Source organism: Ascaphus truei, chromosome 4 (genome assembly GCF_040206685.1).
Source record: "Ascaphus truei isolate aAscTru1 chromosome 4, aAscTru1.hap1, whole genome shotgun sequence".
Taxonomy (NCBI): domain Eukaryota; kingdom Metazoa; phylum Chordata; class Amphibia; order Anura; family Ascaphidae; genus Ascaphus; species Ascaphus truei.
Window position 1 is genome coordinate 31,135,928 of NC_134486.1, and position 25,880 is coordinate 31,161,807.

General features: G+C 41.9%; 1 protein-coding gene across 3 annotated transcripts in view; it reads right to left on the reverse strand.

Moving 5' to 3' along the window:
- DNAH14 (dynein axonemal heavy chain 14) overlaps positions 1-25,880 on the reverse strand; it is a 368,675-nt gene that overhangs the window by 260,450 nt on the left and 82,345 nt on the right. For all 3 annotated transcript variants that reach the window (XM_075595506.1, XM_075595507.1, XM_075595505.1), the window contains exons 18-22: positions 20,850-21,191; positions 19,931-20,333; positions 19,455-19,645; positions 9,727-9,972; positions 7,788-7,909 (exon numbers count right to left, since the gene is read on the reverse strand). In XM_075595506.1, the coding sequence (XP_075451621.1) occupies positions 7,788-7,909; positions 9,727-9,972; positions 19,455-19,645; positions 19,931-20,333; positions 20,850-21,191 (1,304 nt within the window). The remainder of the gene's footprint in view (positions 1-7,787; positions 7,910-9,726; positions 9,973-19,454; positions 19,646-19,930; positions 20,334-20,849; positions 21,192-25,880) is intronic.

Sequence of the window (25,880 nt, forward strand, 5' to 3'; positions counted from 1 at the left end):
TCAGAAAGCTCCAATAACATCTCAAACTCGCTCAATTCGTGCTTCTTCCCGATCGGGCATGCTCCTACTAAGGCAAACCATGCCGGTGGTCAAAAAATGCCCAGACTCACAATTTTTGACAAATCGAGCAATTCTAGTACTGTAGCTCTGAGATTCACATCATGGCTGCAACTCTGAAGGGTGGGGAGATGGGAACCGCGATGTGACGGAAAAAAAAATATTTTGACTACATCAGGTTGAAGTCGGGGGTCTCCGGAGCTGACCCACATTAAAATCAGCTCCAGAGACCCCCTGCTTCCACCCTATGTAATAAAAATACATTTACACGCAGCTTCATTACCATAGCGGCTTACTGATAAGGTAATGAAGGGGTTAAATACCAGAGTGCAATTTATTGGGGGTAACAGGGGTGGATGAAGGTGGTAGTTGGCCCGTGGTGGGTGTTGATGCCTACCGGGATGGTTGTGGGAGGAGTTAACCCTTTCATTACCTTAGCGGTTATTACCCCTCCACCTGTACCCCCAATAAACATTAAAATACAATCAGCAATACTAGCCAATACACCCATTGATTGCCAGTGTGGTTACCTATGCCCTCAATGGGAGCAAAGAGAACCCCAATGGCAATTAATGGGCATCCTATTACCCACCCCCTCTATCCCCAACAATCCCTCCTCCCCCAAAGCATACAGTACAGTAATGGGAAAAATCATTTGACCATTAAAAATAAAACATTACCCAGCCAGCATAAAGTAAATTAAAGCTGTACTTACCCATGCCAGGGTGAAGGCTGCCCTCATCCTCGAACTTTATCCTGCCCTCCGTGGACAGCAAAATTAACATTAAAAAACGAACTATTGGCCATTAACCCATTAATTACCTGAGGGGTTAGTAATGATATAATAGTAATTTAGAAGTTATCCCCCCCCCCGAGGATACACACCCGGGAAGCCTAACAACCCTCCTGGCACAACTACCCCCATCACCACAAATTCAAATGAGCAAAGGCACTAGTAGCCAAAAATGGCTAATAGCATGTTTGCCCATTTGTTTGTGTAGACAGGTCCCCTTGGTTCCCCTTACCTCGATGCGGCTGCGGGGAAGGGGGGAGGCTGCGGCTGGCTGCGGAGGCGCAGCGAGGCATGCAGACACCCGGTCAGTACGGGGAGATGCTCCGGTGGTGGCGGCCATCTTGCAATGTGCACGCATGCGCATTGCGAGCTTCGCATATGCGCAGATAGGTAGAGTGCGGCAGCCATTACCAAAGGCTCCGCACAGGACTACAAGTCTCAGCAGCCCCAAGGGCTGCACCTCATGTGAGCCACAGCAGCCAATAGGGCTGGTAAATCCCCGGGAAAGCAGAAGATACAATTGGCGTGCTTCAGAGGGACCACGCCAGTAGAGAGAAGGACAGAGAGGAAGAAGGTAGTATCCAGGGAGCAGTGCTCCTCTGGACTAGGCCAGAGTTCCCCCCAGGTCCAAGCTAGGACCGACTCCCTGTAGATTGTGTGTGTTGCAGGGAAGGCCCATAGGTAGGGATGCTTCCCCAGTATTGCAAAGTTTCAGGGACACAGTGACAGATGCCGTGCAGTGACTTTAGGCCTGTGGTCTGGGCCAGACCACCATCGACCTAAGAGACTCTTAAAGGTGAGACCCTCCAGCGGGAGTTCACCCCATGCGGAGGCGGATGCCTTCGTTGGACAGATCGGATCAACTTACATCAGACAGATCCTTGTGTCACTCGGCGGTACCTGGGTACAGGAGTGCCAAGGGAGGTATCTAAAAGTGCACCAATGGCCACACACACTGTGGGTAGTGCTACTGCACACACCTTGGGTGGGATTGACTCTGTGGACACCGGGTGGTTAGGTGCCCAGGGCTCCTCAGTATTTTGGGGGACCTTACCGGGGATGAGTATATGGTGTGGGTACTGCATTATGGGCCTGGTAGTGTTATTTGTGCTGTTTAGGATATACAGTTAGGTCCGGAAATAATTGGACATTGACACAATTTTCCTTATTTTGGCTCTGTACGCCACCAAAATGGATTAAAAAATGAAATAACGGAGATGCAATAGAAGTGCAGACTTTCAGCTTTAATTCAAGGGGTTGAACAAAAATATTGTATGAAACGTTTAGGAATTACAACCATTTTCATACACAGTCCCCTTATTTCAGGGGCTCAAATGTAATTGGACAAATTAACATAATCATAAATAAAATGTTAATTTTTAATACTCGAGAATCCTTTGCACTGACTGCTTGAAGTCTGGAGCGCATGGACATCACCAAACGCTGGGTTTCCTCCTTTGTGATGCTTTGCCAGGCCTTTACTGCAGCTACCTTCAGTTGCTGTTTGTTCGTGGGTCTTTCTGCCTTAAGTTTTGTCTTCAGCAAGTGAAATGCATGCTCGATCGGGTTGAGATCAGGTTATTGACTCGGCCATTGCAGAATATTCAATTTTTTGCCTTAAAAAACTCCTGGGTTGCTTTCGCAGTATGTTTTGGGTCATTGTCCATCTGTAAAGTGAAACGCCGTCGTCCAATCAACTTCGCTGACTGTGGCTGAATCTGAGCAGACAATATTTCCCTATACAGTTCAGAATTAATCCGGCTGCTTCTGTCTTCTGTCACATCATCAATAAATACTAGTGACCCAGTGCCATTGTAAGCCATGCATGCCCATTCCATCACACTGCCTCCACCGTGTTTTACAGATGATGTGGTATGCTTTGGATCATGAGCCGTTCCAAGCCTTCTCCATATTTTTTTCTTCCCATCATTCTAGTACATGTTGATTATAGTTTCATCTGTCCAAAGAATGCTGTTCCAGAACTGGGTTGGCTTTTTTAGATATTGTTTGGCAAAGTCTAATCTGGCCTTTCTATTCTTGAGGCTTATGAATGGTTTGCACCTTGTGGTGAACCCTCTGTATTTGCTCTCGTGAAGTCTTCTCTTTATGGTAGACTTGGATAATGATATGCCTACCTCCTGGAGAGTGTTCTTCACTTGGCTGGATGTTGTGAAGGGGTTTTTATTTACCATGGAAAGGATCCTACGATCATCCACCACTGTTGTCTTCCGTGGATGTCCAGGCCTTTTTGTGTTGCAGAGCTCACCAGTGCGTTCATTTTTTCTCAGAATGTACCAAACTGTTGATTTAGCCACTCCTAATGTTCCTGCTATCTCTCTGATGGATTTTCTTTTTTTTTTTGCAGCCTAAGGATGCCCTGTTTTATTTGCATTGAGAGCTCCTTTGACCACATGTTGTGGTTTCACAGCACCAGCTTCCAAATGCGAATGCCACACCTGGAATCAACTCCAGACCTTTTACCTGCTTAATTGATTATGAAATAACGAAGGAATAGCCCACACCTGTCCATGAAACAGCTTTTGAGTCAATTGTCCAATTACTTTTGGTCCCTTGAAAAAGAGGGGGCTACATATTAAAGAGATGTAATTCCTAAACCCTTCTTCCAATTTTTATGTGAATACCTTCAAATTAAAGCTGATAGACTGCACTTTAAGCCCATATTCATTATTTAACTGTAACTTGAATTTATTTTGGTACACAGCCGAAATAACAAAACTTGTATCAGTGTCCAATTATTTCCTGACCTAAATGTATGTTCAGTAAACCAATTGTTATATACTGATGTGTGCATTTTTTCATTGTATTGGGTCCTGTGATGGGGTTATCCAGCTGCTCTAGGATCCCTCACAGGTGGAGGCGCTCTCATCAGATAGAACGCAGTCACCCCAGGCTCCCAGCGGCAGAGGATCAGGCCTCCTTTTAAGCCACTCAGGTATCGCACCACACATAGTTTCCCTTCGACGCGGGGGAAAGGGAGCTACATTTGCAAAATAAATACACAATAAAATAATATTGACATAACAGTACAATACATTACACTTGTCAATAAACCCATTGATTGTGACTGTGGTAAACCATGCCCACAATATGGGCATGGATTGCCACAATAGCAATGAATGGGCAACCTAAAAAAAAGCACCAAATAAAATACATGACAATGAAATAAAAACAAGCATTTGCCAATAAAACCAGCCTTGGGGACCCCTTGCTTCCCGGGTTACAGGTTTGGGGTGCTACTATCCCCGCAAAGTTTTAATCTCCGGTCACGGGTTGCGGGAGATTTAAACAATGCAGACAGATACCGGCACCCAATACCAGGGCCTATATCTTGGGAAGCAGAGGGTCCTCGAGGCTGAAATTAATGCGGTTTAGCTCCAGAGACCCCCTGCGTCAATACTGTGTTATTAAGCTAAAATAAAAGCAATGCGATCGCCTGTAAGAGCTGTGCAGGGAGATGCAGTTCTCTCCATGCGGTTCTTACAAACTACAGGCAGATCGCACGGGCAGAACATAGAAAAAGGCTGATATAAAGGCACTGCTATCCTGAGCGGTATAGCATTTTCCTACCTCATTGTTTCTGACTTGCGATAACTCTTTCTGAATACCGTGATAACAGAAATGTCAGACCGTGAGGTAGGGTCATGCCAAAACGTTCGATTTGGCAGTGATAACATCGAAGCTACTAGAATAGGCCCCTTAGGCTGCGCTTATAATGCCGGTGACGGCGACTGCGACGTGACGTGACGGGAAAACAAATGCATTGCCGCCGTCGCGTGCACTTATAATAAGCGCCAAGCGACGGAGCGACGGGATTGGTGGCGATCGCTGGAAGTCATCTCTATTTGATTTTCCAGCGACCCTCACGTCTCCTTCGCGGCACTATAAGCGTAGCCTTAGATGCATTGCTATATACTACTCTATTGAAACTAATCTACTTAAAACATGCATCTGCTTGACGTGGCTGCAGGCTTGAAAGACTTTGGCCAAAGGATTTAACTAAAGGACCCATGGTTATGAGAAGAAAAAACAGATAGTATTTAACTTAATAATTTGTTATTTTGGGTGTAGAATTGGGGTCTTTTTGTCTATTTTTGACTAATCTGCTTAGAACAATATCATTACTCACTGCAGGCTAACAAACTCCCGAGCCCCATATAGGCACTAGTCAGTTGATACTTTGTAAGCAGAATAATTTACATTAAAGTAATTTGGGGGCATATCACAATTCCTGGCTGTCTCCTACGGGTGTACTGTTTTAAATTAACTGTAAGATATGAGCACTCTTAATTATATGTTGATTTTTTTTATTCTTGAGTAATTATAAATATGTATTTGAATTTTTCTGCATATTACTCATCTATTGAGGAATGAGTAATACCTTATCCAATATAGAATATAGCAAGATTTCTCAATTTAAGAGGCTGACACTACAAAGTGGGAGGTGCAGTTAGAAACACTATTAGAATGCTCATACAGTATGTTATTAGTGAACTCAATGTATTCGTGGCCATATACCATATACAGTACTTCATCTATCATTACCATTAATTCAATTTAAAACCTATGATATTTTCAGTCTATTTGAAATATATATTTGTTGTACTTGGATATTGAGTGCATGCAATTAGGGTCCTTTGTATCCCTTCAAGTCTGAGGTGATTTATTGTTGCTATTGTTTAATACTTACCCTTAGTGCACCTATGCAAGTTATTTTGAGGTTGAGCGAGTATACTGGTGTCTCATGTTGAGCCATAGACTCTCTGCTCCTGCTAATTTCACGCTAGTTGTTGAAGCAGCTACTGTAAGTGCAGTTTTTCATGGTAATACATACTTGAAAGTTCAGGTAATGTAAATATTTATGGTATAGATATTATAAATGCTTGCAAAATATTGAAATACTGTATAAGAATGTTGCAGTATTTACGTGTATCTATAAGTAGACTGCAATAATGTTTTCTGACCTGGCCCCCTTTGAAAACTACTTGAAGAGCCGTGGATTATTGCATAGAGAAGGCATTTGGAGCTATACAAGTCAATGGGTACTCTAATAAAAAGGTACCGTATTTATCTCTCGCACACACAAAAGCCCTATTGTCTTACAAAGACTTGGCAAATCATTTGAAAACTTTGACTTAGTCAGGATTTTCTTGTGGCTGAAAAAGGGCAAATTTTGTATGGTTCAAAACTTTGACCAAAAAAGTTTCTCAAATCTCTACTGTAAAAACAAAATCAGAAGCTTCTGTACTCAGCAGTGCTCACAGGCATCCTGGGCAAATCATTACCACAGGATGTTGGGACAAAAACACTATTAACATGTACACATTTGATTTATTTCTAAAATATTTTAATCACTAAAACTTACATTGAGAGTCATTTTTCATTTTCCAGTTTCTTTATTGAACCTTGGACCTTTAAACAAGCTTCTGGAGGCGCATCTAAGGCGATACGTGCTGTATTCAGTAGAGGTAAGAAGCCTGCTCAGATAATTGGGGAACTTGTCTAGAAAGTATTTGAAAGTAAGACAGGGAAAGTGTACCTTGCACATGGACTCAAGGAATAGCCATAGAGAAAAGTGTTTGGTGGTATAAGCACTCGAGTGATGGATCAATGTATATATATATATATTGAGCATGGTCAAGGAGCACGATAAAGTGCATATCGCACAAAACACGTAGGAGGGTTGCTAGACCTCCGTTTTTTTAATGTGGTTCTAATAAAATAATGTTTTGTATTCTATTTTGACCCAATGTCTTTGGCTGAGCGCCATATACCCATTCCTTTGCTGACCAAGGAATAGCCAACGTAGTCCTGCTCACAAATCACAACAATGAGTGTTGTTGTTACAAATAGAAACCAAATGGAATCATGTCTAGAAAACCAAATTTGTTGAGGTGAATAAAATACCTACTTGTAACCAATAGCGCAACAGGCTCACGTGTATCTAGACCAGGCCTGCACAACTTCAGTCCTTGAGGGCCACCAAACAGGCCAGGGTTTCAGGATATCCCTACTTCTGCACAGCTGACTCAATTAGTGGTTCAGTATAACTGAGCCGCTAATTGAGCCAGCTGTGCTAAAGTAGGGATATCCTGAAAACCTGGCTTGTTTGCAGGACTTGAGGATTGGTGTTGTGCAGGCCTGATCTAGTCAAATGTGGTGCAATTCGGGGGCAAAAAATAGTACGATATGTCTTTAGAAAAATGTATTTAAATCTATAGAATGTTTTGTTTGATATACCTGGAGCAATGTTTCTATCCACTTTTGCACCACACTTGTACACAGACCCCAATGGACTAAAATACAACCTCCATGATTTGATTCAATACAGTACATATACAGTACCTCAAATGGCAGAAGCAGGGTGTAGGGGACCAGGAAGTGTTTAGGAACATGGATGCTGGATTGGTAATTCTTAAATCTACATGAGTAAAACATAGTACCATTTGATAGGAGCACCATTTGATGAGCAGTATTGAATACAATTACAGTAACACTTCCTGGGCAAGGGACGAAAATCATTCTCAACAGATATTGGGGGTTATTTATTTATCAAAGTATCTCGGCCGCAAATTTGAGGCCAAAAAAAAACCCCCCCTGCACCAGATTGATCAAAGTAGGTTTATGGTTATGTACAGTATTCGACAAACCTATACATTTGCACGCCCCGGGCGAGTGGATTTAACATCGTGGCGAGCTCCTATTGGCCCAAGCAGCACACGTGTGGTACTAGGTGGCGAGTAGATTTTTTTGTGATTTGTCGACCACTGGTTATGTATGTACTGGATGCGAACGCAACAGCCTGCTTCACTGAACACAGTGTTGGACGTGCAACTTTATCACATGTTCTGCTAATTTTTAAGGTTGCAGTTTAAATTTCTAACACTTATTGTCGTTAATATTTGCCGAACATTTGTACCTCTGATTGTCTGATGAAAGAAATATTTGTCCAAGATAAAGCCAGTTCCTCTGACATGTCATCCACTCCTCCAGAGTGCGGGAGAAGAGATTCAGCTTTCTATCCCACTCTTCAACTGATTTCTGCGGCACAAGAGACATGGCAGGAATAATATGGAGTGAAAGATTATTTTAACCCCTTTGGTGTTTAGGGGCCTGCAATCCATTGCTAAGCAAGGTCTTGCAGACTCCTTGGCAGAGAAGGAGATGAGGTTCTGTAACTTGCAATAAATATCACTCTAGTACTGTTCTACTAATGTCTAATGTGCCATACAAAACAAAGAACACCAACAACAAAATAAAAAGCTGGGGTGCTTATACCGGTGCTCCTAATGCAAGGAAGATCCGCTGCTTTCTGTTATGTGGATTCCAGAAAAGGAGAATGAAGGCACTTCAGATTTTAATTTTTTTATTCAAGTAAAAAAAAATCACTTTTTTTAACTGGAATAAAATTGTTTTTGAAAATCCGATGTGCCTTAATGCTCTTTTTCTGGGATTCTGCTAGGAACAGTGCCATTTTCACAGCACTAGAAATAAGAAGTCGAATACAGTAAGTAATACTGTTTAGGGATATCTGAAATGTAGCTCTGAACCCTGGCACAGTACATAAAGAAACTTATAGGGGCACATGCATCAAAGTGCTGGTTTGGTTATCGCCCCCGTTAAGGTGTTAACACCCATTCAAGTCAATGCAAGTTAGTGCTGGAACGGGTGTGATCATCTGTACCGGCACTTGATGCATGTGCCCCATAAAGTGCAATGAAAACTGAAGGCTGCGAAGAATAGTTAAATCATTCCAAATTTCCCTTAGTTACACACAAGCAGCATTCTGACAGTTCCCTTTGAGTAATTTCTCTGTCAGGAGAACATTGGCACTGTACAGTAGACCATGCACATACATTGAGGCTATTTGTCTCAAAATCCCACTAGCCAACTGGGTCCAGAGTGCCAAAGTCTCTGAGACATGACATGGATCTACATGAATTAAGGAGATCAATCAGGGTCCTAGGTGGTGCTTCTTTGTAATGTTTTGCACTATAGAAGTAAACTGGCTGCAGTGTATCATACTGTGCTAAATGATTCCTGTGAAGAAGATTAAGAAGTTGTCCATAGTTTATACTATAAAAGCAACATTGTACCAATTGATTTCCTCCAGCTGTCAGTATAATTACTGGAAGCTGTTTGGTTTCCACTTTTCTCAAACTTTATCTTGAAAAGATCCAAGTACAAACTGAAGTTGTTGAAGCTATGTTTCACTTCTGATTAGCCATTTCTCGAGAATGAACTTTTCTGCAACTATGCCGAAAATATGAATAACCGTTTACCAAATATAATGGATAATTATAGAAAACATTAGCAAAAATGCGCTCCAAATGGATGTTTACTGGCTAGCTACTCAAAATCCAACGAGTAATTATCCTGTTTCACAGCCACAACAACTAAATACTAAAAATTGTTCTCAAAATAACAACACGCACGTTTATAGGCTTTATTTCTCCCACTGTCCTTCTGAATTGTACTTAATATTTCTATATTCTTTTAGAAAATGACTTGTGACACCCAGAAAAGGTATTAACACACATATTATAACTATAAAATCATCTCATGCTGTCCATTTCCACCAAATGTCATTCAATATTGTACTAGATGGTTTTTATGTGATCTAGGGAGGGTTTAGATTATGAGTACATACTTACTGTAAAAATGTAATCAAAAGAGACCATTGGGCATTGTCATTTTTTTTTAACAGGCTTTTACATTATTTACCAAAACATTAATTAGGCCTGTAGCTTTGTGTCTTTGTTAATCAAGTCTCAGAACATGAACTTTTCTCTTTTTTTATTACAAGCAACCAGAATATTCCCTTAAAAAAAATATAATGTGAAGAAATCAATCGTTACCTTAATTGGTTCAGCATAGCGGGAACACTTTATTGTAGAAATTATAACTTGACTTTCTTCTAGCTGAGCCATTATATCTTCTGCACATGCAATAATCCTCATTTCTGAAAGTTCGGACTGGTGTACAATCAATTTGAAGTCAGTTTTATTCCAAAGGTTGATAACTTTCTTTAGCATTCCTTCGAGTGTAGCTTCATTTGTAGCTGTGGTGGATATGTCAATTATTTTATCTTTATGCTGCAATATCTGAAATATACAAATAAATTATTCAAACCCAATAATATTGGCAGTGGACAAAACAAAATGATCATCTACTTTGTGAAACAAAACGGGCATAAAAAAAGAGATAATTTATTGTGTGAATTAGCAGCACTGTGTGTTAAATACACTTTAACTACACAGTAAGGATAAATGATCCTGTGCGAGATTATTCAGAAAATGTTACTCGATAAACAGCCGTGTGTTGAAACGGTGAACCCCTCATGCAATATTCATATAAGCAATGTATGTCTGCAAAAGTTAGATTTGAATCTCAGCATGAATTTGTAAGTTGAAAAGAAAAAAATGAGTGCGCTTCAAAGATAGCACACCCAAAAGACGGTGGTCAATAAATAAAAACCCATTCTAATGCTTATTGTAAGCGCATTACTTATTTGCTCTTGCGCTCCTCTCCTTGTTTGGTTATTGAAGGGGAAGATTCCAGCCCTATCATCTTAGGGGAACAACGGACCTTTGTGGAACGTTAAGCTGTCTGTCTTTGTTCTGTGGGACTTTATTTATTATTGTTGCATTATTATTTATTTTTTATATGCTGTTTAAGATTTTTTTGTCTTTTATCTTCAGTTGTCCAGACTTGGACTCCTGTGTAGAGGCTAAAAACATTCCCTTATTCCACTACAGTGTGGCACGTTGATCTTTCACTGCAGAATAGAGATGGACGAATGTGCCACAATTCGAGCCACCAATTCTGTGCTGGTTTGTAAACAAAATTTGATTCGCATATGGATGTTCGTAGGAGGTTTGGACAGCTCAAAATTTAAGTGAACGCTCCTGAATCGGCCATCATTTTTCCTTTGCGCAAATGTTATAACATTCGATTCGCCTAGAACTGTCAAACCCTGAAGTATGGGTTCTGAGGTAGAGATGGCGAGACCTATTTTACTAGTCCCAAATACTATACATGTCCTCAACCCCCCCTTCAAATAACACGTGGAGAGACACCTGTGCACAAAAAGGAGCACACCTGGGAGATATGCTAGTACGATCTGCAAAGTATAATTAAATGACTCCCACCCCACACATCCTAAAAGATTTCCACAAAGCCTATCCTAAAAAGCCAAGTCTTGAGGCACCTTGTGAAGCAGGGGGTACTGTCAGGCCCAACAGGATCGGAAACCCACAACCTCTGCTATTAAGGGCAGCAGCAGGTCTAGCAGTGAGAGAAACCAGGCCTACTGCTCATACCAGTTGGACAGTCCCCCTAGCTGGCATTAAAATCATACCACTTCCACTTCCTGGTTGTCAGTTCAATATGCATTGTGCACAAAAAGGAGCCCTCCGTTATTCATGATAAGCAAATTTGTGTAAATCTTTTTGTAAGTGCAGTACTTATTTGCTCAAAGTAGAATACTATCTACGACATCATCAGGAGTCCAGCGCTTCTCTTCTCATTTTATACATTTGAAAATAGATTTGATGTAGTTTGTGATATATCTTAGTGGACCATAGATGGCGTTATAGTGTACATCAGGGGTGGCCAACCCATGATCTGGGCAGCATGCAACTCTTCAGTGCTTCATGTGTGGCCTTTGAAGAAAAACACAGGGCTTTTCCGACTGCAGACAGTGCAGAGGGACCATAGAGACATGAGAGAGGAGAAGCCAGAGCGCTCCCTAACAAGCTCCTCTCCTGAGCTCATATTGACCAGCGACCCCTGGTGGGCTCCCAAGCAGGTCATGCCTAATGACCGCTCCACGTCGTGCTGGCGATGGAGACTGGAGAGCAAGGTAGGGACAATCAGCCCACTGCTCCCTTTGTCCCCCACTGCCTTTCTGCCACGACCAAGTTCCCGCCGGCATTTAGCCATAGAGGAACCATCTGCTGCAGCGGCTATGCCGCTAGACCCTCCGCCACCAACCTCTTCTATGTTAAGACTTACCATAAGGTATGGGGTGAACTTTAGGGTTTTTTGTGGTTAGGGTAAGGGGTGAACTTCAGGGGTTTTAGCGGTTATGTTAAGGGCATAGGGTAATGGGTTTTAGGGTAAGGGGCAGTATTAGTATTAGGGGTTAATATTAGGGGGTTATAGGGCTAAGGTTAGGGACTTACCTTGGCAGCGAATCGGCTGGCTGCGGAGGATCCCTGTGGTGAGGTCACTTGCTGCTAAATGCGAGTGGTCACTTGGTCGTGGCTACGACCAAATGTACTAGACCGCTGTGTGAGTGTATAGTGTTGTCAGGTTAAACTCCACACTATACACTGACACGGAGTATAACCTGATGGCATTATACAGTGACTAAGACTATGTAGCCAGACGGCACTACACCCTGGCACAGAACAAAACCTGACGGCATTATACACTGACACGGTCAGCTAATGCTCTCTGTCAGTGTATACAGGTACTGTATCAATTTGAAAAAAAATTCTTATTGTGGCCTTTTGATAATGACACTTGTAAATTCTGGCTCCAATTCCTAGTCAGATTGACCACCCCTGGGGTACATAGTTTTCAAAACCTCAAAGGTTTCTAATTCAAATATACTGTGTAATCAATTGCAAAGAACATACAAACTAATAGCAGAGGAGTATCTGACCTTCTCCTCTTGGCCTTCTGTAATGCTCATGGCTTGGGCTTTCTCAATGGCCTCACAAAACAGCTACAGAAGACAGCCAAGGCAAAGCTCAAGGAGAAACATTTCAATCTTTATATCAGAAAAAGTAGTTTCTCATCAGCGTTAAGCTAAAATGATGATGAAACATTGTATTGGCAGACCCATAACACAGCTTCTCCTGGCGAGTTCCGTAACATGACGTCACTTCCACTGAGGAAGTGACACCATCTTACAAGATGTGTCAGCGGAAGGGACGTCTGAAGTGCCGCCAGAGTGGGCTGTGTTTGAACTGATGCCATGTTACAATACATATCAGGGTAAGAGGTGTCTGAAGTAGCGTCATGTCATGAAACACATTTGGGTAGGAGGTATCTGAAGTAACTCGCCCTCACCTTGATAAAGGCTGCATGGATGAACCAAAACGTTGGATTGTGATCCATGGATCCACTCTAGCTTTTCGTTCATATCATTCCTTATTGGACCGACCAAGAAGTTTGTCTGTGACTTGTAGCACCGGCAAACCTTATACTTCCTATTTTACATATGGAGTGTTTGGGAAACCCCTTCTACATCGTGTCTGAAGTAACGTCATGTTACAAAAAACGTACAGGTTATATTTGTCTAAAGTGACCTAATATTACCAAAGCATTATGAGAAGATGTGCCTGAAATTGTCATGTTACGAAAAACGTCAGGGTAAGATGTCTTGAGAGTCTGCCAATATGATGAACCTGCATCTTTTTTGCTAAATGCTGGTGAGAAACTGCTTTTTCCTTAATAAATCTAAATTCCACGGGCACTTGAACAGTACGATTATCTGTCCTGCATAAATTTGCTATGTCAGAAAAAAAAGTAACATACCACTATAGAAAACACAACGGCTCTGCAAAATCAGTCGAAAAGCGGATATTTAATCCATCAAAGAGGTTTGGGCATATTTTTCAGAAACCTAAACTTAGGTAGACGGGGTACTGTAGGTAGAGTGTGGTCCAGTACAGGGGTTCTCAACTACAGTTGTCAAGCCTCCCCACCAGGTCAGGTTTTCAGGATATCCCAGCTTTAGCACAGGTGGCTCAGAGTGTCAGTCAAATACTGAACCAGGAGGAGTAGTTTTTAGAGTGACGCTCAATATTCGTGTGTACACAGGAACATCTTCATAGTTGAAGAAATAATCCAAAAATAGGAACACTGTATTAAATCCATAGGCTCATATATATAATAATCATTTAAGGGGGGGCAAAATAAAGACCTAGCGGTCAGTCTGCACAACTACCGCAGAAATGGTAAAAAATGCACACCCCTCTTAAGACATAAACATCCCCATTTAGGGTCAGAGGTAATAAGATAAAGGCTATTGCCCATTACCTGCCCGCGGGAAGCTTTTCATTTTGAATGTAGCATTATACTGATACTGTTTCATGCTACCACTATTTCAGCTACCTCCGTGTATTTGTTACGGTGATCCTGCGAGTTATACTTTACACCGCAGGATCCTTCTGCCCCGAGGGGCTGTTTATAAGCCCACTGTCTAGTTAGGCATGCCCTCGAACATATCAGCGCTGAAATATTAATGATCAGCACTGATATAGGGGACTATGCGTTGTTAGTTCTGCTACCATAGGATCTACCTTATCTGTGTAACCTCCAACAATTTGTCCTGCTTAGTGGGGGGTGCGGGAGGGTTCGGATCCACTTAGATCCTACCTCACGGCACTTGCCCCCTGCTGAGGACTCGTGTTCATCAGCTGTTATTACCGGCGTTTTAAGAAGCACTATCGGCGGCTTTTTTGCTGATTTTTAAGTGGTACCCATACCAATTGAGCCAGGAGTGGGTATACTAACTGCCTATGGTTGTCCTAATTGGACAATTAATTACATTATACTACTACTCAGGCTCACAGTATATTTTCAATGGGCTGTGCATCTCCTTAAACATTTTGGCCATATACTATACTTACCTGCATACTCTTTCACCTTGATTGATCAAAGGGTGAGGGATTGACGTGGGTGACGGGTCCAAAGTTACCTACTGCACGGCACTTGCCTCTGGCGTGGGGAGCCGCTCGTCTCAGCTGATACACACCGGCTATTAAGAAGTACCCTTCGGCTGGAATCACTCTGCGCTTCACGTTAACCACTGACTAGAGCCTGTATTGATATTTCACGTGCAACAAGGTAGTCCCATCTGACAAACTACTGCACATGACTGTATACTAAGGCTGATATCCATATCTACTGAAGCGTTTAGGGGGTGTTCGTGGACTGCGGGTCTATACTGACCACAACGCACGACACTTACCTTCTGGCTGCAGGAATCAGCCGTTTTCAGCCATTGCTATATCAGTGTCTAGGTAAGCAGCACCTTCCAGTCACTAAGCCGCTTCTAAGTTACCTTTATCACGCCTATCATGTATTACATATGATAATCACGCATTGCCTACCATGCACTGTGTACAATACTCAGGTATTGCGGAGGCTCTCTCTAGTGCCTCGCTTATGCCAAAACACTGTGTATAATACTCAGGCATTGCGGAGGCTCTCTCTAGTGCCTCGCTTATGCCAATTATTTTGAATGCGAATCTCCCAGCGTTTACATTGCACATATTTGCCCCAACCACTCCTTTTGTGAGTGCTGTGAGGGTCCATACTACACACCCCCTACATTAGCTTTACAGCCAAGCCACAGTATACATCAATACATTCATTAGGTTGGCACTATATGCATGAATACCCTATTGTGGGTATCTACATTAGCTAATTTTACTGTGCATACTCTGCCATCCTCTTTTGGCTAAAAAACGGCATAAGGGGCATTACTGTCAATAGTGTTCTCCTCTAGTGATATCCCCACAGCCTGACATCTCGCCAAGCAGTATGAACGAGGTTACCTTCCAGTTCATTATTGACCATTTATTACAGGTAGTTACACAGATCGGATCTATCTTCGCATTTGATGCCCAGGATTATCAATATATACCAAGTCTACTATTATAGCGCGCATATAATTATACGCTCTGATACATAAATACAAGACCTTATCTACACAGTGGTCCCTCTATGGCCCCATTCCTATATCTATAGGCAGCTATACGTTTAGCACAAGATCCTGAATATCAATCAAGGATCTCCATATGTACAATCAACCTAACTACTCATAGTTATGTTACAAATGACACCGTCACGTACTGTTTGACATATATTTTATTTTAAGCCCCCTTTTTTTATTCATTGGTTGCTTGCATACTAGGTTTCCTTTTCTCTATGTAGCCATGTGTAAAATTGGTGTACATATCTCTTTCTCATGCTGGCAGTAAACCTGGTAAGTATGCAGGATTGTCATCATGGAGGTTTGCCCTCAAACCCTGGTGAGGTGTCATATGTCCCAAAGGAAGTGACAACATGCTTGGTGTCCACCCTTAGTGACATCAGAGATGTGCCTGTTCCTGAGGTGATATAAGACACAGCACTGCCTAAAGTTAGTGGTTCAGTTTCCTGTTGTTGTGCTGCCTCTGTTCAGTGAGAGGCACGTGAAGGTCTGCAACAGTGTTGAAGTAGTCTCATGCTAGCTGTGAGTCTGTGCAGCTCTGAGCAGAGAGACAGAGAAGCCGTTGAATCTCCCTAAGGGGAGAGGTGGAAAGCAACTCCATTAGGAGAAGGAGGAACTTTCCAGATGGAGTGCAGCAAAGGAATGAGCGGCTAAGCTGATAGCTGTGAGGGGCAGCTGGCCATACCACCATGCCAATAAAGATGACCTTGAATAAAGACACTTTACTGTGTGAGTCTGGAATTACTCAGCAAGGGAAGGCATCACCAAGAAGGAGTTCCTCATCAGAACCATCCCCATGCGGACGCAGGGATCCTGATGAGGTGGAGGCTCTGCACTGGATATAGGTAGGACTCATGCACACTACCTCAGCTGCCTGTCTGGGTTGGCAATCCCCACACAACATCATGCGGGAGACTCAGGAGTCCTGTTGCCAACAGGTGCACCACCAGACACTACACTGTAATGGGGACTGGTTAGACCACAGGGGCCAATGTGAGATTGGGTGGGTCAGGCTAGGCCAGAAAATCCATTACATCTACTATACACTGCCCTGGGGTTATACTGAACTCCAGGACGCCAATACAGGATAGTAGTTCCTCCGCGTGCAATCCTGAAGTGTAGAAGCAATAGTAGTAGAGTAGAGCAAAGGTGCACTGCAACTGGAGAGAATCTTGAAGAAATGTACACCTTGATAAAGTCCTATGGGATGAAACGCGTTGGTGCGTTTGTCATGTTCATCTCCTTGTGAGTTTATTCATTAAACATCCTTAATTTTACTTTGGAGTTTGCCCGTGACATTTCTTCAAGATTGTCTCCAGTTGCAGTGCACCTTTGCTCCACTCTACTGCAAATACTGAACCAGGGACTGATTGAGCCACCTGTGCTGAAGCTGGGATATCTGGAAAACATAACCTGTTTGGGGAGGGGGTTGCTTAAGGACTGGAGTTTAACACCCCATGTCCAGTATATGCATTGGATGCTGGATTCGGACACTAGGGGTCATTAGAGGATTGTGCACCACGTGCAACCTTCCTACGGCACCTTATGAGTACAGGTATGACAATTATTAGTAGACCACTTTCTGGCAATGAGGGTTCCTAGGTTGTGAAATACCAACACCCGTGGATGGTAGAGATTAACCCAATTCTGTTTTCTGTCTATCCGAGATATTTCAAAAACACAAATGGCGAACAGAATCACCCAGGTCCCTATTGGAACGCACTCATGATGCAATACTTGTGCATCATGAATGCGTGCCAATAGGGACCTGGGTGATTCTGTTCGCCATTTGTGTTTTTGCTTTACCTCCTCCCTACGCACCTGGAGCCTTATACTTGATTGTTTGTTTTTGGTACTGAGCGATAACTGTATTTTTGTGTGTTTTATCCGAGATATTTCCCTGTTTTTACCAGCAAGAAACTGAATAAACTACACTTGGCAAGCAATCTACATGTCACCAGCTTTTTTTGATAAGCAGGAAATTAGCACTCAGATAAGGAGATGTGTGACAAATTGTGAGATTAGCTACATAATTAGAATTCCTGTACAAAATCATCTTCTGCATATTAATGCTTTGCTTCGGAGGATGATCAGTCAACATATTTCTGGAGCAACGCATTGTGTATTTTTGTGTCAAATTTACAGCTGAAACACATACTATTCCAGCTTTCTCTGATAAAGATATCTCAATTCAACTCAAGTAAACTGAATTTGGAGTGACCACCTCTATTTTCCTTCACAGGAGCTCCTATCTGTTAAACAGGGTGGAGGTCATTACGGCATTAACTACATTAAATGTTGGATAGTGTCGTGTTTATTACTGTATTAATCCATTTTCTTCCAGAGAGGTCAACACTGCCTTGCCAACCTTGGGTTAATATAGATATCTTAATGCAATGGTGCTGAACGCCAGTCCTCAAGCCCCCCCAAACAGGTCAGGTTTTCAGGATATCCCAGATTCAGCACAGGTGGCTCAATCAGAGGCTCAGTCAATGACTGAGCCACCTGTGTTAGAGCAGGGATATCCTGAAACCTGACCGGGGGGGGGCAGGTCTTGAGGACTGGAGCTGAGAACCCCTGCTTTAATCCTACTGTCACTTCTGTATTTAAGTATCCATACATTATGTGCCTTTCAGCTAAACACATGGTGTCACATTTTAGTCTTAATGGACTGGAGTTCAGCACCACTGGCTTAATGTACAGTATAGGCTCACCTAATCTAAAATACTCATACACTATAAATATTTGAAGCAGTTTTGAAGCAAACGCGAAACGCTCTCACTGTGTATTGGGAGGTGGGTGTATTTGCATATGTAATGGGGTGGGGGGGGGAGTATTTTTATATGTATTGGGGGTTTTTTTTTTAAAATATGTATTGGGGGTGTCCTTAATGTATTGGGGGGATGGGTGTCTTTTTAATATGTATTGGGGATTGGTCTCTTTTTAATATGTATGGGGGGGGTCTTTTTAATATGTATTTGGGGGTGTTTGGGTGTCTTTTTAATATGTATTGGGGTGGGTGTCTTTTTAATATGTATTGGGGGGTGGGGTTTTTTGGTATGTATTTTGTGGAGGGGATTGAGTGAGGGTAGCGTAATTGACAGAAGGCGGGGGTGAGTGAGAGGAGAGAGGGGGTGATGGAGAGAGTGAGTGAAGAAAAGAGGGAGTAAGAGTGAGACGCAGGGGAGAGAAATGCATGCGAGTCGGGAGGGGTGTGTGTGAGAGAGGGTGAGAGAGGAAATACATGGGAAGAGGGGGGGAAATAGAGGGGGCTCGTGGGGTGTGAAATGGGGGGGGGGGGGTGGAGGGCCTCGCAATACCACTCACATGAGGGGGGGACGGGGGGCAGGCGTAACTCTAGCCCTGGGCCCCAGGAAATCTATCTGCGGCCCTGACTGCAGGAGCACACCAACTGAAGTTCACATCAAAGGGGATCACGTGAGTATCAACAGTCTCTTTTTCAACAGCTGTTATTTAAGTTACAAAAGCAATGGGGACTGTGTCATGATGGTTTATTATGTGCTATACACTGGAATGTGAGTAATAGAGACTGGGATTACATCAGGTTTTCCCTTTTGGGATCAGACCACAGCCTCCTTTTCTCACATCTGATGCTTATAGATATTTTTCATTGATTCAAGGAACTTCAATCAAGGGGACTTACCTTATATTGTGGGATCCATGATGTATTAATTTACGTGAACTCATTTACTATTCAATTTACTATCTAAACAACACTAGCCAATATTTTTCTAACCAATTGCACACTAGGTTTTTGATGCACTGTTTGGGGAGGTGGGGGGGGGTGATTCCCCAAATTTCTTTCCCTTTTAAATAATATATGTACAGTACCTTAAGTTCCAAAAGATTTCCCAAGGTGAAGACTTGATCTTTAATAATTAGTCTTCCAATGTTGTACTCTATAGCATCCAAATGTCTAGGATGGAAACACGGGTTTTTTAAAGCCACAATGATAGGCAAACTTTGCTTAAAATCCATAACTGCATGCCTCAGACTTGCTACAACATTATTTGTTGGCAAACCTAGAATAAAGTTAAAACAAATGTAAAAATTTTTTATAAGCTGCACCTACTGTAAAATGTAGCCCAGAGCCATAGTTTTCAGACCAAAAATATGATTCTTGTGAGTAATAAAGAAAATATTCAATAAAGTTTGCACGTCCTTTATACTTTCTAATTTATGTCATTGCAAATATGATACAATAATCTTAATGTGGTATTTCTAACAACCAGAAGTCCTTTACTGCATTGGTGCACCTTTTCCCACAACATGTGCTGTATTTACACATTTTGTTCAAATGCAATTACCTTTCTCAAGCGTAAACAATGTATGGATGAATCTGTTAACATCCCTCTGTATGACTTCCACATTGAGATCTTCAAAGAGTGTAAGTTTCCACTCTGCAGACAGCTTGGCCCATTCTTCCTTTGATTCCCAAAGTAGCTTTCGTAAATTTAAGTCACACTCAATTTCTGTGAGCTTAGCATTGACCACATGAGCGCTGATGACTCCTTCTGTGCTCTTTTGTGACAGGAGCACCTCCACTAACTGGGCTTTCACCTGAGTGATTGAGCTACCAAAGCGTTCTTGGTAGTTTGAGTAACATCGGGCTTTATAAGCAGTAACTTCAAACTCTTCCCGGAGAATTTGAATCCTTTCCTTGGCTTCCCACGGGAATGTGCTACCTTGAAGAAGTAGTGGATTTGTCACCTAACAAAACACAACCATAATATCACTACGCGTTCATGGACAATCACGTTTTAACTATTTTAGAAGAATCATATGCAATGTGGTCATTTTTCCATAACATTTAACACAGCATGTATGTGCAGAAGGCAATTTAATTATTATTTAATGAGTGCCTTTGCAAGCCACCCACCATTTACTAAACAGATTTAAGGCACATTCCAGAGATGGAACGCACCGTGCAGCCCATTCAAGCCAAATTTTAGGGTCATCAACTTTTTGGAAATTCATATATCTGAAAAATTCTATTAATAACATGACTGAGTAGCTAAAAGTTGTTTGAGATAAAGAATGTAACAGACGGACATACAGTACACTTGTGAATTATGCACGTACATAGATAAATATTTTTCTTAAATAAATAAATAAAACAAGCATATATCAAGGAAATATACTCTGATCTTAAAAGGTCATGTACAACAATTAAAACAAACTCGCTAGGACATTCAAAAGTAACACAATAATAAATGAAAAACATACTTTAGTCTTGAATTCTATCAGCTCAACGTGCAAGTTGGAAATATACTTGTCCATATCCTTGCTGAATTTAACGATGTCGTCATTCTTTCTTGCTTCACAGAAAAGAACCGCTAACTTAAGATGCTTAAAACTGGGAATAAGACTTTGAGACTGAGCTGTTTCCTCTGCAGTTATACATATGTTGTAATCTCTTGCAACAGAATACAGCTGCATAACCGTGTCATACTCCCTCTCCAAGGATGGAATCTCTGAAGATATTTGGCTAAGGAATGTCAGGTGTTCCACAAACACCTCCACACCTGTTAGCACTCTGTTTAGCTTTGTAAATGCTCTATGTATGACCTGAAAAAATATTAAAGGATACAGTTGAAATGAGAATGATCCTAAATCTTTAATTTCAATACAAGATGCATCAACATTGTGTTTACAAATAGAAAAATAAGTATTAATTGGATATGATATAGTCAAAACCCATGTGAATAAATATAAACCCCACTCCTACAGAATATAAACCAGATTTTACTTCCATTTGTCTTCATGGCACTACCAACACATGTCAACATGTTACAATTACAGTATATGTATTTGGCTTGTTGTCCCATTCCTCCCTCCCACCTTCTCTGCTTGCCATGAAATGTCTTGGGGGCCTATACACTAAACTTCGATAAGTGACTTAACGCTGGTTAAGTGCACTTTACAAGCAATTCTGCATGTGTATTCACAAACCTGTCATCGCTTGGAAATGGCTTTTTAACAAACCCTGACATGATGAAGGCCATCCTCGTCCTCCTCATCTTCCTCTTCTTCAGTGGGCACCAACAGTAAAATGAAAAAACTAACTACTGGCCACTAACCTCTTAATCACCTTAGCAGTTTTTAACCACTATGGTAATTAAGGGGTTAACACAAGGAGGCCTAACCACCCTCCCCGGGGCAACTAACCCCACCCCAATAAACCAATTAATTGGCCCAGTGGCACACCATGCCCTATGGCAGTCAATGTGCAAGCAGCAAATAAAAATAAAAAATAGCACCAAAAAAAAAAGACATTCAATTTGAATAAAAAAAAAAATGCCAATAAACCTATTGGGGTTTGGCCAATAAACCAAAAAAGGTGGTCCCCGGACCTGAAATCAATGCGGTTCAGCTCTGGAGGACTCCCCTGCTACAATAATATGTTATTAAAATAAAAGTATACAGGAGAAAAGGAACCTAGTAAACAAGTACTCTGTCACAACTGAATGTATAATTCTATTGTTAAAATACTTTATTAGTGATCAATGAATAAAAAAAGGGGGGTTAAAATAAAATTAAATTGTATAATCAAACAGCACGTGACTGTATCATTTGTAACCCAACTATGGCTAGGTAGGTAGGTTATACATAAGGAGATCCCTGATTGATATTCAGGATCTGATGCTATACTTATAGCTGCCTATAGATATAGGAAAGGGGCCATTATAGGACCACTAAAAAGAAAAAGTTTTGTCTCAATATAAATGTATCAGGGCGTGTATTTGGACGCTCTGTGATAGTGGACTTTATATGGTGTGTATATTAATACATCCAGGCATGATATGCGGTAAAAGAAACCAGTAGTGTAACTACCTGTGTTAATAATATGGTGTTGAGCTAGAGGGAAACCTCAGTCACGCTGTCGGGCCACCTGTCTCCTGCACACGCGGGAAGCTTTCCATTTGAATGTAGCATTGCATGGATATTGTTTCAAGCTACTGCACTAACAGCTACCTCTGTGTGATTGTTACTTGGATCTTGCGAGTTATAATCCTTACTGCAGGATCTCTCTGTCCTGAGGGGCCATCAATTAGCCCACTATCTAGTTAGAGTGTAACCTGGCTAGTTTAAGGCAAGTTTAAGGCAAAATCGGAAGTCATAAGCTTAAATATCCCAAAAGACATAGAGAAACTAATAGAGATAAATTTTAACTTCAAATGGCAATCCAAAGCTATCAAATATCTGGGGGTGTATTTGACTAAGGAGGTAAAATTGTTATATAAGGCAAATTATCCTAAACTCTTGCAATCCCTGAGAAAGGAGTTAAAGGAGTGGGCCTCTTACTGCATCTCTTGGATTGGAAGAATTTACAGCGTTAAAATGAATCTTCTGCCCCGGTTACTGTATCTCTTCCAGACACTGCCCATACCCATAGATAGAGCAGATATCAGAGATATGCAAACAAGAATCTTTAAATCTTTAAGTTCATATGGAAGAACAAAAAAGCACGTATTAAAGCATCAGTAATGCGAAGGTCCAAAGACACAGGCGGACTAGAGGTACTTTGCTTGTTCTCATATTATAGAGCGACCCAAATAAGTCAAATTATACAATGGCATTTAGAGAGCGAACTATGCACCCCGTTAGAAATCAGTAACTTAATTTGGTACCCAAAATCTAGGCTGAAAACATTAATGAAACTGCTATCCTCAATGAGTAACTCAATTGCAGTCTGGGAGTCTGACAAATTTAGATGTTGCTTGACTATGAAGCACTCTCTGAAGGCCCCACTATATGGCAACCCAGACTTTGCTCCTGGATTAGAGGAGGGAAATGTTACACATTGGAAGCAGGGTGGACTCAAGAGACTAAGGGATCTGGAGGGCAGAAACACCATCAAAACATTCAAACAGATTCAGTCAGAAAAAGACATTCCCTACACTGAATTTTTTAGATACCTTCAGATCCTCCAGGCATTTTATACCAAACACACAACGCGCCCTAGGGTGACGAATTTCAAAACGCTCTGTGTGCGAGGGCACGACACACGGGGACTAACCACTAGGCTATATAGGGAAATAATTGATCCTGGCAAAAACCACAGACAGAGACTAAGCTACATGACCCAATGGGAGGGAGATTTAGGTATGACATTAGAAGACGACGACTGGACAAAGATATTGGAGGCAGCGGCTAAGAGTTCGATATGCACAACGTTAAAGGAGAATTCATATAAGGTTTTAATGAGGTGGTATCTCACCCTGGTCAAATTATCTAAATTTGTACCAGGTTACTCCCCCTTGTGCCCTAGACAATGTGGAGAGCAAGGGGATCTGTTGCACATGCTGTGGTCCTGCCTCCGTTTGAACCCGGTATGGGAACAAATTCAGAATTTTCTCTAGAGGATCTTGGGCCTCGAAATTCTATTAGACTACTGGTTATTCCTATTAAATAAGCCACTTGAGGGACTGGCAAGAGCGGGGGAAAAATGAATCGCTCACTTTGCGACGGCAATGAGGTGTGAGACCGCAGCATTGTGGAAACAGAATGCAATTCCAACTATTGAAAATATTCGGAACAGAATTTAGTTTGTCTGCCAGATGGAAAAGTTGACAAGTTTGGTCAATGATACTGGACCAAATTTCCAAAAGGTCTGGCTGCCGTGGCTGGCACAAACAGACAACCCAGGGGTGAGCAATGCCTCCATCTGGCTTTGATAGAGATAGGTAGGCTCTCCTTTGACGGTCTGCATCTAAGGTCGGGCAGGTACAACAGTGACAGAATTAAGATAGGTAGGAGATCTACATAAGACATAAGAAATTGGGACATAAGTTAGGGAGATTCTTCAATAGGCGTCAGGTGGAACGAGAGCTGGAGAGTCCGTCATCAAGAAAAAGGAATCGGTTAAACAGTGTCCTCTACGAAGCCAGACGTATGAGATCCAGTGACCCCACCCTACCTTCCCTATCCCTCCTCTCCTAATGTGACTTTCCCCCCATGTTGTTGTCATAGATGTAGGTATGTTTGTGTGTTTTATTATCTTACAATGTATAAACAACTTACAGAAGATTTCGGATGTGACAAAATGTATACGACAAATGTTATATCTTCTTGAAAACTGAATAAAATATAAAGTTGAAAAAAAACAGCAAGCTTGACCCTACCTGTCTTTCTAACTGTCGACCTGTCTCCCTCCTGCCTTTTGCCTCTAAACTCCTTGAACGTTTTGTATTCTCTCGCTTGCTGCATTTTCTCAACACCTATTCTCTCACAAATTTACTTTTCAACCCCTGACATTGCACTTGTTGTACAGACCAAAGTTTCTGAATGTCTCTCTGCGATATCATCCAAGATATCCTTCCGCCGACTTAAACTTAACATGGCAAAAACAGAGCTCCTCATACTTCCACCCAAACCTGGCCCTACTACCTCCTTCCACATTACTGTTGGAGGTACCATCATTCACCCAGTAGACCAAGCACGCTGCCTAGGGGTCACACTCGACTTCTCTCTCACATTCTCTTCTCACATTCAAAACATATATAACCTGTCGCTTTTTCCTTCGCAATATTACAAAGTACGCCCTTTCCTCAGTTGCTCGGCTGCTAAAACTCTGACTTAGGCCCTCATTCTCTTCATCTTGATTACTGCAACCTCCTGCTGTCCGGCCTTCCTGGGGTTCCTCAAAGTTCTGCTGTTTGCCTATACCACGGAGTGTGATTTGGGTTGTGGATTCTGGACGCAGAGCCACCAGCTGGGCGGTGATTATATTCACAACCACTTTTTTTAAACTTACCCTTGTGAGTGTATTTCTTGCTATGCACCATCCCAACTCTTGCGTTCTGCTCAAGGATGTCTTTTCTCTACCCCTTTTGTATCTAAAGCCCTCTCCAAACTAAAACCTCTCTCACCCACTGCCCCATACCTCTGGAATACCCTTCCCCTCAATATTCTAGCACCCACTCTATCCAGCTTATAGACCCATCTCAAAACCACACCTTTAGCAAAGTATATGGGTAGCTCTGTGGCTGATACTATACACCTCATGCATCGACCTTAGCCCCTTGCAGACGCACTTACCAAAACACCTTCCTACTGCCTCTGTACATTCATCCTACTTACCACTTAGATTGTAAGCTCTTCAGGGCTGAAACTCCTTTTTCTAATTTAACGTTTATGTCTGAAGCCCTTATTTCCATTATGTGTTATATTATTATGTCACGAGTATTACTGCTGTGAAACGTCATGTACATAAATGGTGCTATATAAATAAAGATATACATACATGTTGAAGTG